This window comes from Cervus canadensis, chromosome 11 (genome assembly GCF_019320065.1).
Source record: "Cervus canadensis isolate Bull #8, Minnesota chromosome 11, ASM1932006v1, whole genome shotgun sequence".
In the NCBI taxonomy this organism is placed as follows: domain Eukaryota; kingdom Metazoa; phylum Chordata; class Mammalia; order Artiodactyla; family Cervidae; genus Cervus; species Cervus canadensis.
Window position 1 is genome coordinate 32221063 of NC_057396.1, and position 13237 is coordinate 32234299.

Genomic DNA, 13237 nt, shown 5'->3' on the forward strand with positions numbered 1-13237 from the left:
GTCAAGGTTATTCTTAGTATCACTTGTTCACCTCAGATTTATTTGCCTCTTCCTCCTGGTTTGGAGGGAAGAGATAGAGATTCCTTCTCTTTTTCCAAATGTAATGCTTATACCTCTTTTCTTGTTATTGTCTCCCCAAAGTATTTTTCTACCATTATTCTTTAAAGAGGAATTTGTACTTACTGTTTTTCCAGTTCCTTACCATCCTCTCTTGTTCCTATCATATTGCAGAAAGTTGTTTCTAGGAGTATGAATACTAATTTTCAATATAGTGACCATACTTACTGTCCAGCCTTGTTGCCTCATTTGCAACTCTGTACCATATTCTTTTCTTGAAACTTCTTCCATTGCCCTGGTTAAATCTACTTACTAGTTTTCTTCCTATAATCTTTGACTTCCTTTACTTGTCTAGCTTCAAAACATTGGTATTCCCCCAAGGTTTTGTTCTTGGCTGTCTTTAATATATCTTATTTGTTCTCTTTTAGTCAGTACTTTATTCTTGAGGCTGTGAGATAGATACAGAGTTTGAAAGCTACTAGTCCAGACCACTTGGCAGCCTTTATAATCACAAGAGCTAATTTCTTATAATAAATTTCTCTTTCTCCATTCTTATATGCATGAAGAGATGTCCCATCTTGAGGCCTAGTAAGTGCAATCGCTTATGTATCCCTCAGCCTCCTAAAGAAACTCTCCTATTGGTGGAACTTGTACCCAAAATCCTTTGGTTTACCTTGGTGATTCTGATGGTTGTTGACAGCAATTAGTAGAGAGAAACTTCCTTGTAGAAAATTGCAGAAATTGAATGATCCTCAATTCAATATCTTTAACTCTGGAATAGAAATTTGTTAATAGAATATTTCTAGATGATGACCAAACATCTATATGGATTTCCAAACCCAAAATATTTACTAGATAACTCAGTATCTTCCCCCACAAACCTTCCTTTGTTTCATACATTGGGTAATGACAATAGCAATTTTTCTTACTATCGTTTGCCTCGTTCATTCATAGAAAAACATTTGAGGACAAAATATGTGGGTTGCAAATAATGACCATTCTTAGATCTCATCCTTAAAGAACTTGGGTTAAAGGGGAGACAAGATGTGTGTATATAAGTGGAGTATGAAAGCCTTGAATGCTGCATAAAAGTTTGTGCAAGATCATTGAAGAAAAGAGATGATTTGATGCTTAAGTTGTTTGGAGTTTGAGGAAGGGATTGGGAGCAAGAGTTGAGGGAGTAGGTGTGAAATTGAAAAAAAAAATTTTTGATTCCAGAAAGAGTGGAGAAAAACAAGAAAATGATGACGTTAATGTACAGATGAAATCATTGGGATCCCAGCTGTTTTTTACTTTGTGGACAGAAAATTGAGTTAACTTTCCAGATTCTATTACTACCTTAATGTATGACTAGATAATTGATTATTATAATCTGTTTTTGCCACTGTCAATTGAAACTCGTAACGTGCTTGAAGGAAGGAACTAATACATGAAAGGCACTGTAAAAAATATTTTTTGATTAAAAAAAAAGCGTCTAGGAATGCCATTAAGGAAATTCAAAATCTGTTAATAGGTGGAACATAAAAAACAGAGATAAGATAGTTATAGGTCAACAAAAATACAGGGTTTTTTTTCTTTTTAACAGCATTGCTTGTACAAAGGTCTCAATGCTGTCTTTCTCTCATTTTTAAAAAAAAATATTTATTTATTTATTTGGCTGTGCTGGGTCTTACATGCGGCACTTGGGATCTCTAGTTGCAGCATATGGGATCTAGCTCCCCGACCAGGCTCCCTGCATTGGGAACATAGAGTCTTAGCCACTGGGAAGTCCCTCTCTCATGTTTTAGAGGTTTTTTTTTTTTTTTTAGGAGACTTTGTTGTGAGGTGATTAAGCTAGTTTGTGAGGTGATTAAGCTAGGTAGTGATTAATCTAGGTTGCCTAGGTTGAAATACTAACATTTTTTTAGTCCTGTGACCTTGTTGCCTCTTTAACTTCTCTGTGCCTCATTTTTTAACATGTAAAGTGGGGATAATAGTCATGTTACACATCGACTAGAACTTTGTGAAAAATAAATAATACATACATACGTACACAAATGACTAAATTTCTCACAGCAGAACCTGGCATGTGAGAAATGCTCAGTAATTGCTAGATTTTTGTGTGTGTGGCATCTCACTGTAATTTAGGTATTATAATAATCATAAGACTTATTTTATAGAATACATTAATTATGAAAATTACTATTTTAGGAAATAATTGAAGGAACTACAATCCATTCAATTATAATTTTTCAGTGTTTTATGATCACTGGCAAATTCACTGATTATATGAAAGTGACTTTTAACTTGTTTTTAGTGGGAACAAAACATTTAACAAATTAAACCAATAGTTGAGTGCCTTCTGACTTGGATATAAAGTTTTACAAAAATATGAAATTCAAATTAAGTTTGATTCTTGTATTCAAGGAACTTTCATATTAGGACAAATATAAAACAGGATGTAATAATATGGTATTTGGTTCAGACTAAGTACTTAGAAATGTTAGGAAGGAAGAAATGCTCCATACTAAATTTTCATAAAAGACAGTGTAGATGAAGTGGCATTCCATTGGGCCTTAAAAATTAATGGATCTTAGACTTGTGCTGTGAGGGAAAGTTAGGAGGAAGCTTTGAAGACAAACAGCAAGGATTCAGAGGCAAGATAGTTCAGTTTGTACTTTATAGGAACAGGATATGATTCAGGTTCACTTGGACATAATATTCATTTGGGAAGTTCTGGGAAATAAAACTGGATTAGATTGTGGCAGACTTGGAATGGCAAACCAGAGGCTTTGTTTAGAAATGCATTTTTCTAACCTGCAGAAAATATTTATATATTTGTTCTCTAATCTTGCTTGTTATTGTCATCTCTTACATCTAAGAAGGATAATATTTTGAATGCTAGAAAGGAAATTAAGTCTCTGTATAACAAAAAAAGACAATTTTCTTTAAAACAACAAACATTTATTTATTTTTGGCTGTGCTGGGTCTTCGGTGCAGTGTGGGCTTTCCTCTAATTGTAGGGAGTGGGGGCTACCCTCTAGATGCAGTGCACAGACTTCTCATTGCAGTGGCTTCTCTTGTGGAGCATGGGCTCTAGGGCGCGCGGACTTCAGTAATTGCGGCTCCTGGGCTCTTGAGCACAGGCTCAATAGTTGTGGTGCGTGGGCTTAGTTGCTCTCAGGCATGTGGGATCTTCCTGGACCAGGGATCAAGGCGGATTCTTTACCACTGAGCCACCAGGGAAGCCCGACATTTTCTAATTCTAATGAAACTTCTGTGTTTAAACCATATTGTTCCTCGGTAATAGAGTATTAGAAGTCTAGAAATATAAAAATCTATTCTTAGAATAGTACGGTCTATTTGCTGTAGTACTTTCTTTTGTAACACAAATTAACTTCTGTAACTGGTACCTATGGAATTGATGTCAGTATAATGGGAAAGTAGCATTTGTTTTAAAATCATCTTTCCCAGCATACTAATACTTCAAAGCAGTCAAGAACAAACTCTCCTAGTTAAAGGGAAAGCCTTAGTAATTCAAGAAAATACTAGAAAAACACTGAAAGTTCCACAGAAGTAAAAATGGTGGCTTCAAGAACAGTTCCAATTCCACAGGGTCAAGCATTCTGGTGAAGCAGTGAGTGTAGACAGAGAAGCTGTAAAGACATTCGTTTTTTGCATGAAGAAGTCTGTATCCTGGATTGTATTTTTAACTTCATTGAAATTCTGCTCTTCAGAATGCATATAACAAATTAGGAAGCAGGAGCTCCAGGATTTAAAGAGGCTTCAAAGAATAGAAGATCATAATTCTAGGTGCAAATTTAAGTAGAGATTTAATTGTTCTAGTATTTTTGTAAGGACTTCTCATTGTTTTAGTTAGGACTTTGATTACACTGATTTTGAGTAGTCTGCCTTTATTTTTATCCATGAACTCTGTTATTTGTAGTAGCAACTTTTCTAGAACTCCAGGCTGGTCACTTCACCATGTATATATCATATTACAGCAGAAAAGGCTCTGCCATGTTTTAAAAGCAGTAAATTAATAACGGAATTGTTGCCCTGAATTTTCTTACCCAACAAAGCCTTATGTGCTATGGTTATTGAAATCCACCACAACTCTTGAAATTTATACATGGTGTTCTCCTTCACTCAATTTCAAATTGAGAACGTTCCCATTCTAATTTTAAGGGAAATTTACATTTGAAATTTGTGCTAAATCAAGTATTTTTATGTAGTAAGTCAAAACACCTCTAAATGGACTCTGCTGTTTGACTATGCTTGGGTAGTGAATTTTTGTCCTTAAATGTTTTTGATCAGAAATTTGATTACAGAAATTTTGGTCAGACATAAACTTAACTTTTGAAAGATTGTCAGGATGTTTGTACAGGTTTATTAACATAGAAAATGCCCACTCACTCCTAAAACTCATTCTTTATTAGAGGAGTCCCGGTTTCAAATGGGCTTGTTCTCTTCCTTTTCATAAGACAGAGTGTAGTCCTTTAATTTCATTTAGCTGTTAACTTTCTGAAGTATTCATTTCTGAAAGACTTTGATGGAAGTGTATTTAGCATTACATTCTTACTGACCAATACTAAATACAGCCTATTTCTACTTTTGAACAAGTAAAACCAATGAACTTTAAAAATAAGGCTTAGTTGGCATTGCTTTTATAGGGATAGAAATCCATACTTTAAAATCCTGTTATTGATATGATTTATTTAACCTCCATATTTTTGTACATATTTTCATAAAAATGTGTTTGTGCTATATTGCTATTTAGCATTTTGGGAATCTTTTATTTTAAAATAAAACCTTTTTTTTTTTTCATTACAGAAAGACCCAAATGGGACCAGTAGTTTGCCACCTGAAAGTTCTCTTCTGCAAGAAATTGAAGTACAGAATGAGGAAGTAGCAGCTTTTTGTCAATCCATTACAAAGTAAGACATTTTTCTTTATAAATTAAAGGTTATTCTTATTAAATAATTTTTTAAAATTTAACTTTAAAACCAGCTTAGTGCTAATGATTATAAAATTTTTAAATATTTTCTCTCTGTCGCTAAAACATCAAGACAGTTAATTGGTACGTTAACACAAACTACACTTGAACCTTAAGTTTCTGAGTATTTAGGAGGAAAAATTAAGGTCAGTCAGTAGACTTCTGATACTGTATTACTGAGGGAAAATATGCCTTAAATATAGAAGTTTTTTTAGAATTAGAAAATACCTTTTTTTGTTGTTGTTACAAGGAGATTTAACTTTGCTGTAAATTTTCTAGCATTCAAAATACTGTCCTATTTAGATGTAAAAGATGCTATAACAAGCAAGATTAGAGAAGCAAACATATTTTCTGAAGGTTAGAAAATTGCCTTTCTGAAGTTTAACCTGAAATGTGTCCAGTGTTCTTAGTGTATGAAGAAACTGAGGCTTGAAGTTACCTACTGAAGTTCACGTTACTCAGCTAGTCCGTAACAGCCAGGTCTCCCATCACCTCCGGTTCAGTGTGTTTTCTTTCCATTATATCACTATATTAGTCAGCACTTCTGTCATGAGGGCAAGAAACCCATCTTAAACTAGCATAAATCAAGAACGGTTATGTATTGATTCACAAGCCCATATAGTAGAAAGTGGGAGGATGGGGCAGCGCTCAGTGACAGCAAGATCCAGGAATTCACACACTGTAGTTGATGCCTCCTCTCTTTGGACTTTTCTTCCTCCCTTTTCTCCCCCTGCCCTTTCACCATGCTTGTTTACTTCTATTACAGATGGGGTTTTGAAGCCACTGATAGCTTAGACTTGATATTCTAATGGTCTTGCTGGCAGAAAGGAAAGAATCCTTTCAGCCAGCACCAGATAGAAAAATCCCACGGAAGGAAAGAGTGGACAGCAAACATTGTAGCCAACAGGGTTGGGATCTGTTATCAAAAGAAGGAAAAGTAGATCACTACTGGGAGATTTATTCTTTAAAAAAAAATTTTTTTTGTATTGGAGTATAGCCAGTTAACAATGTTGTGATAGTTTCAAATGAACAGCAAAGGGACTCTGCCATATATATACATTCTCCCCCAAACTCCCCTTCCATCCAGGTTGCCACATAACATTGAGCAGAGTTCCATTGAGCAGTAGGTCCTTGTTGGTTATCCATTTAAAATATAGCACTGTGTACATGTCCATCCCACAGTCTGTCCCTTCCTCTCAACCTTCCCTTCTGGCAACTATAAGCTTGTTCTCAGTCTATAAGTCTGTTTCTGTTTTGTACGTAAGTTCATTTGTATTGTTTCTTTTTAGATTCCACATATAAGGGATGTCATATATTTTTCCTTTAACTTACTTCACTCAGTATGATGCTCTCTAGGTCCATCCATGTTGCTGCAGATGGCATTATTTCATTCTTATTAATGGCTGAGTAATATTCCATTATATATATGTACCATATCGTCTTTAGCCATTCCTCTGATGGACATTTAGGTTGCTTCTGAGTGATTTATTTTGAATCCAGTATTTTCCCAGTGTGGTTTAAGCAAAGCAGAGTTTGGAGTTCCTAGATAATTTTTGAGTGTATTCATCATTTTTGTTATAAGGAACTTATTAAACTAGACTTTCTAGACTTATTGGTAATGTTTGATTACAGTTCTATCTTTCCTATGTATCACTTCCTAACCAGCATTCTTTTTTCTTCAGAATACTTTAAGGGAGAAAGAAGAATATCAGTAGAGTCACTGTTTCTTTCCTGTGCAAAGGTTACTCTTAACTGGATTTTTTTTTTTTTTTTAAATTTTTATTTATTTTTTAGCCACACTGGGTCTTCTCACTCTTCTTCTGGGCTTTCTCTAGTTGCAGCAAGCAGGGGCTACTCTCTAGGTGAGGGACGTGGGCTTCTCACTGCGGTGGCTCCTCTGGTTGTGGAGCACAGTCTCTTGAGTGCATGAGCTTAGCTGCCCCTCAGCATATGGGATCTTCCCCGGCTGGGGATAGAACCCATGTCCCCTGCATTGGCAGGTGGATTCTCAACCAGCGGACTTCCAGGGAAGCCCTTAACTGGATTTTTAAAACTCACATTTTTCAGTAGACATTTAAAATAGACATTCAAGTGACTTAGAATTCAAATTGCATGTATCAGAAATTACCTATGCCTTTATGCCACATATACATACCATTATGTGTGTGTGGTTAAGAATTTGGAAATAATCTTTTAATGGTTTGAAATTAATCTGAAATGTTCATCCAATTCCTTTAATTTTCTCTCCACACAAGCCCTATTAGACTGTGTTGAGTGGCTATTGCATTTAAGTTTTGCATGTTGAGAAATTAGGCTTTTTGTGATCTACCTGTTTTTTCTGCATTTGAATCTTATTGTTATTTACATAAACTCTGCCACTAAGCTAAGATGATCTTTTTTATTTACATGCATATGCACACACACAAACACAAATGGCTTATGAATATTAAAACCTCAGATGAATTAGAGAGAATATTATTTCTGTTAGTTAGAGTGGGATTGTAACAAATATTTCACAGAAGTAAGAGGCAGAGGTGTTTTGAAGCCATGTTCTAGAAAATTCTCTGTTCCCCTCTTGACCTTGGAGATTGGAGTCCAATATCACTTGAAGAAATTAATGGCACTTTCTATTTTTTCCAATATGCAGATTTTAAAAACAAGTATTTATCCTCTTAGTTAACTCCTTATTTTTTTTAAATCTCCTAAAATGATTATTTTAATTCAGCTGTGTTATTAGTGTAAGATTGTCATTATAGTATTTGTTTATAGTTAAGCCTACTGTAATAGAATTTAGTGCCAGTTCTAGGCCATGTTTTTTTGCTCCTGTGAAGTTAGGGAGTTGGATTAGGGATCTCAAGGGTAGCTTTCAGTTTAAAGTTCTGTAAAATACTTTGATTCAGGACATTGCATTTTTAAAATTTTTATTTCTTGTTTTCTTGACTTTCACACTCATCATAATTGACAGAGCTTGCTGTATCTACTAGTTACTTAGGTCTCCAGAGAAAGTACTGAGAGGAATATTAGATACCAATGGAAATTTTTGCTGCTTCATTTCTGGTCTAGGACCAGATGAGTACTATACTTTACACTTGTTGTTCTGAGTAGCCTTTAGTTTTCCTTTCTTCATTTATTTTCTTATCTGATATTTATAATCTAAAAAGTGTCTTGAACCCAAGGAATCAAGGACTTCACCTCTGCATTTAGTTTATATATTCTAGGTAATGCTGACTCAACTTTCTTATAAAGTAGTATCAATTCAATTAAAAACCCTCCCTTTTATATTTACCTTTTAAAACCTTCATTTTTATGTCTTCTGTCTTTCTGATTTGGCTCTGTCTATATGTAACCTTAACTGGATAGCACATAGTATGAAATAAACCATAAAGGATTTTGGTATTTGCAGAGAGATAATTAATTTCCTGAGCTATAGAGCCACATTAAGCAAACAGAGCCGTTGCTTTGGTGATGATAGGGAAATGGACCCTGAATATTCGTTGGAAGGACTGATATTAAAGCTCCAATATGTTGACCTCCTGATACAAACAGCTGCTTCATTGGAAAAGATCCTGATGCTGGGTAAGATGAGGGCAGGAGGAGAAGAGGGCAGCAGAGGATGAGATGGTTGGATGGCATCACTGACTCAGTGGACATGAGTTTGAGTAAACTCTAGGAGATCGTGAAGAACAGGAAAGCCTGGTGTGCTGCAGTTCATGGGGTTGCAAAAAGTTGGACACAATTTAGTACTGAACAAGGGAAATGGATGGTTTAAAGAAAATGAAAATCAGTATAAAAAAATGCTCTTTGTAGATAATTACTTAAGAACATCAAACTACAATGTGTGGTTTAGAGTGTTCATAAAATACTTTATCTAGTCTATTATATATAAAGTGAAAATTTACTCAGCAATTATCAGTTTACTAATTGATAATTAGTAATCTTCTTTGTATATTTAAAAGTTCAGTTACAAACAGAACAAAAGAAACCACAACTTGAAGCAGTCTGTTACCATCTTAGTTTTTTCTCAGTTCTTTTTTTTAAGATTTATTTGTTTATTTGTGGGTCCTCAGTGCTGCACTTAGGCTTTCTCTAGTTTCAGGTGGAGGCTGCTCTTCGTTGCGGTGCGTGCCTCGACTTCTCACTGCAGTGGCTTCTCTTGTGGAGCACAGGCTCTAGGGTGTGCAGGCCTCAGGCCTCAGTAGTTGGAGCACATGGGCTCTAGAGCCCAGGCTCAATAGTTGTGGCACGTGAGCTTAGTTGCTCTAGGCATGTGGGGTCTTCCCAGATCGGGGATTAAACCCATGTCTTCTGCATTGCCCGGTGGATTCTTTACCTCTGGGCTACCAGGAAAGCCCTAAGTGCAACTTTTATCACTATAATTTTTGTTCAGTAAATTCTTGTTTTCTGAGTTATCAGGAATTTCTGATTTTTCTTTTATCAGCCTTAATGGTTTCTGAAAATTGAAGGCTTCCTTGGATGTAAAGTTGTTTTTTTTTTTTTTTTTTTTTACCATAGTTAGCTATGGATTTGCTGTGAGTATCTTATTTCATATTGTAGGAAATGAGAATACCAAAAATGTGAGAAAAAATAAAAATCTTAGGCTGGATTATATGAAGGTTTTGTCGTGTTGGAAGGGCACGCACGTGTTGCTTGACAACAAGCAAATATTTGAAGATAATGTGTCCACATCTAAAGGTGCATTTCCAATATCAATTTAAGTTTATTACTTTATGTTACCTTTTTTTTCAATTATATTTCTTTTTAATATTGGATTCTTTGTGGCACTTAAGATCACAGTGCAGAAACCAGATTTATTCATTTCACTCATTCATTCATTCAAGGTTTTTATAGCACTGACCATGTACTAAACACTATTCTGAATGTCCTTAAAAACTAAATTTACATAATTCTCACAACAAACCCATGAAGTTAGTATTATCCCCGGTTTATAGAAGAGGAAACTGAAGCAACAAGGTGATTTGTAAGTAAGCTAGTAAGTAGTAAAATCAGGACTTCAAGTTGAGTAGACTGACTCTATAAGCTGTGCATGAATATTTACACTTGTTGCCTCTTCAGAACCTTTCTTACTGTCAACTCAGACTATTTTATTCTGTTCCAGTCACTTGATTATTTTAATCTCTGCTTGGAAGTGAATAGATAAAACTTAGGCATTCATTCCATTTACAGCCCTATGAAAAGAAGATGTGAGGATTGGAACTTGTCCTCTAACTTCCAGAAGAAAGTCAATTAAAGGAAGTCCACAAGTTTAAAGAGGCATCAAATCCTTCTTTGTCTTCAGATAATAGAAGGGCTATCTGGATATGAGCTGTACCCCTGGCTCATATATTTAAACTGTTTTGCTACTGTGAATACCAAGAATACATCACAGACAATTTTTTGCTATTCCCTAAGTTTTATTTCTATTCACTTTGATGGAATAAAGCCCTCATAGCACAGTAGAAACTCATTGCCTATCTTTTTCTATCATGCTAAACAACCAAAATCAATATGTAAGAGAAAGGACATCAGAAGAAAAGATTTTTAAAAGACAGCAAATTTTCTATCCTTCTGGCAATTACAGTTTAGGTCTATCACTTATATCATGGTTCATTAAAAACGTATCATTTTGTGAAATTACACTGCTTAACAAAAAATCAGAAGCAGAGAAACTCATTTAATGTTTTGTATCCAGTGTGTGCTTGGTTAATGTTGATACCATTATCACAGCTATCCTGGAATTACTTAATCTCTTTTCTTGGATTCCTTTCATTTAAAAGGCAGACAGGAGTCCATTCATTGCGTTTCTCCTGAGCTGCTCTAGAATTGGACAAAAACACAGAACTGAATGGCTGTAAGCATGCAAAGCCTTATTCAGGGCTCTCAAATGCAGCTTTCAAAAGAGAATTTAATTTCATCTTTTTTTGTGACTAGATTGAAGACCAACTTTCCATATACCAATCACTGCACAAATCGGGGCTATTTGTTAAGTCCAGTCACAGTGCAAAGAAACATATGTGGAGAAAATGCTAGCGTGAAGGTCTCCATTGAAATTGAAGGATTTCAGCTACCAGTTACCTTTACATGTGATGGTAGGTTTATAGTTCCCTAACCATCTTGTTTTGCTCTGATTAGTAAGAAAATGTTTAATATGTTAATGTTATTCTTTTAATAAAGTGACTCTTTTATCATTAGGTATTTTTTTTTAATGTATGTGTGTGTGTTGTGTGTGTGTGTGGTAAAATACTTAATATGCATTAGTTATCCTTTTCCAGAAATTGGCATTCATATGGATAGTTTTTTGGTATGGATTAGTGAGAAAGTTTACCTTTATAACTACATATTTCTTTGAAAAGTATTGAGTATCTTGGTTAATCAGTGGCTCTTGGCCAAAACCTGAAAGCATTAGCTAGAAAGGCTAATTATGTTCTTATTCCTTATAGTCTTAAGACTTATTCTTTTTAAACAGCCCTTAAATTTTGGCTTAGGGAATCATTAAAGTATTCAGTAAGAATTAGTACTAAAATTGAAGGAAATAATGGTCCATAACTTCTTGATTGAAATAAGCATTGATAAGCCTTGAGAGCAAGTGTTTTAATTTGTATCAAAGTTTTACTTGATATATCAAAATTTGATTCATTTTAAAAATATATCAAATGCTTATTGTTTGGCTCTATAAATGTGCACATTTATAATGTACATCTCTGTTAAGAAATGTAACCATATTATGGTAGAAGTGCTTTGTTTGTTTAAATGATAACTGTTATGATACATATAAATGTGTTCAGAAATGTAGCTATTGTATTAGATAGAGGTTTTATGGCCTTTTCTGTCAAGCTGTTGATTTTCATGAATTTTGAATATAGTCATTGTCTTCTAAAATAAGAGCTCTAAGTATAAAATAAAAATAGGTTACTTTGTTTGTAATGGTTTGTAATCTTGGTATCCAGCTATTGCCAAGTATGGTAATTAAATAATACGTCCTACTTGCTATATTTTTATTCTTTATTGGAAAATTTACCAGGCAAATGTCAGCTGTTTAAAATGGTGATTCTTTTTCCTTGTAATTTGGTTTAAATAATTGCTTGCTAGATACTTCTAAATGTTATCCTCTTTGGAGGAGTCTGTAAAACAGAGGTGGTTTCTTAGCTTAGATCTGCCCAGTCTTAATACAGTAACCACCAGCCACATGTGGGATTACTTGAAATATGGCTAATATAGATTGAGATGTTCTATAAGTGTAAAATACACACTGGATTTCAAAGACTTAGATTGAAAAGAGAATGTAAGATATCCTATTAGTAAATTTTAAATAGCAGTTGCTATATATTGAAATGATATTTTAAATATATTAATTTAAATAAAACATATTATTAAAATTAGCTTCCTCTGTTTCTTTTTACTTTCTTCAATGTGACACTAGAAAATTTTAAATAATATATGTGACCTGCATTATATTTCTCTTATATAATGCTGTTTTAGACTGTGAGAAATAGTCTGAATAGGTATATACTTAAAGTTAAATGAGTAAAATGAAAATAATGACTAACTCTTTTACAGTGAGTTCTACTGTAGAAATCATTATCATGCAAGCCCTTTGTTGGGTACATGATGACTTGAATCAAGTAGATGTTGGCAGCTATGTTCTGAAAGTTTGTGGTCAAGAGGAAGTGCTACAGAAGTAAGTGTTTTCATTTAATTACTGAGCAACATTTTTGGAAATTTCATTTTAGTGGGTTAGATTAAAAAAATTTCAAGTTAAATTTATAGTCTAAAGCCACATTGGGTTCCAGTGAATTGATTTATTGGGTCAATTAACTTATATTGAGATATGCATTATCTGACATGATGTTGCCCTTAAGAAGCTGATAGTCTTAGATGGGAAGAATGGTGGGTAATTGGTTGACAGATGAATTTAATTTTTTTTCTTTCTGCAGAGAGGCAATAGTTACTTCATTATGAACTCCATTTTCCTTTTGTGGCATGTAGTGTTTCTTTAGCCGCAATGTTTCGCTGTGATTTCCTTTTAGCTGCCTGAAAATATCGTTATTTGAATCTTTTTTTGAACCTACCAGAAATTCTCTGTCCCTGTTTTTTTCCCTTCTTTGTCTTCATCTTCTTTCTTCTTTGCTTTAACTCTTCTCATGTAGAATTATTCCTCTATTTAAATGCTCATATTTAGTTTAAAAATCTTTATTTGTCATCCTCTTC

The 13237-nt window shown here is 34.2% G+C and overlaps 1 protein-coding gene across 1 annotated transcript in view; it reads left to right on the forward strand.

The window, feature by feature from the left end:
• The window catches only part of PIK3C2A (phosphatidylinositol-4-phosphate 3-kinase catalytic subunit type 2 alpha), a 105060-nt gene that overhangs the window by 41150 nt on the left and 50673 nt on the right, over positions 1 to 13237 (forward strand). The window contains exons 3-5 of the mRNA XM_043480982.1: positions 4870 to 4973; positions 10961 to 11118; positions 12587 to 12707. Of these exons, the coding sequence (XP_043336917.1) occupies positions 4870 to 4973; positions 10961 to 11118; positions 12587 to 12707 (383 nt within the window). The remainder of the gene's footprint in view (positions 1 to 4869; positions 4974 to 10960; positions 11119 to 12586; positions 12708 to 13237) is intronic.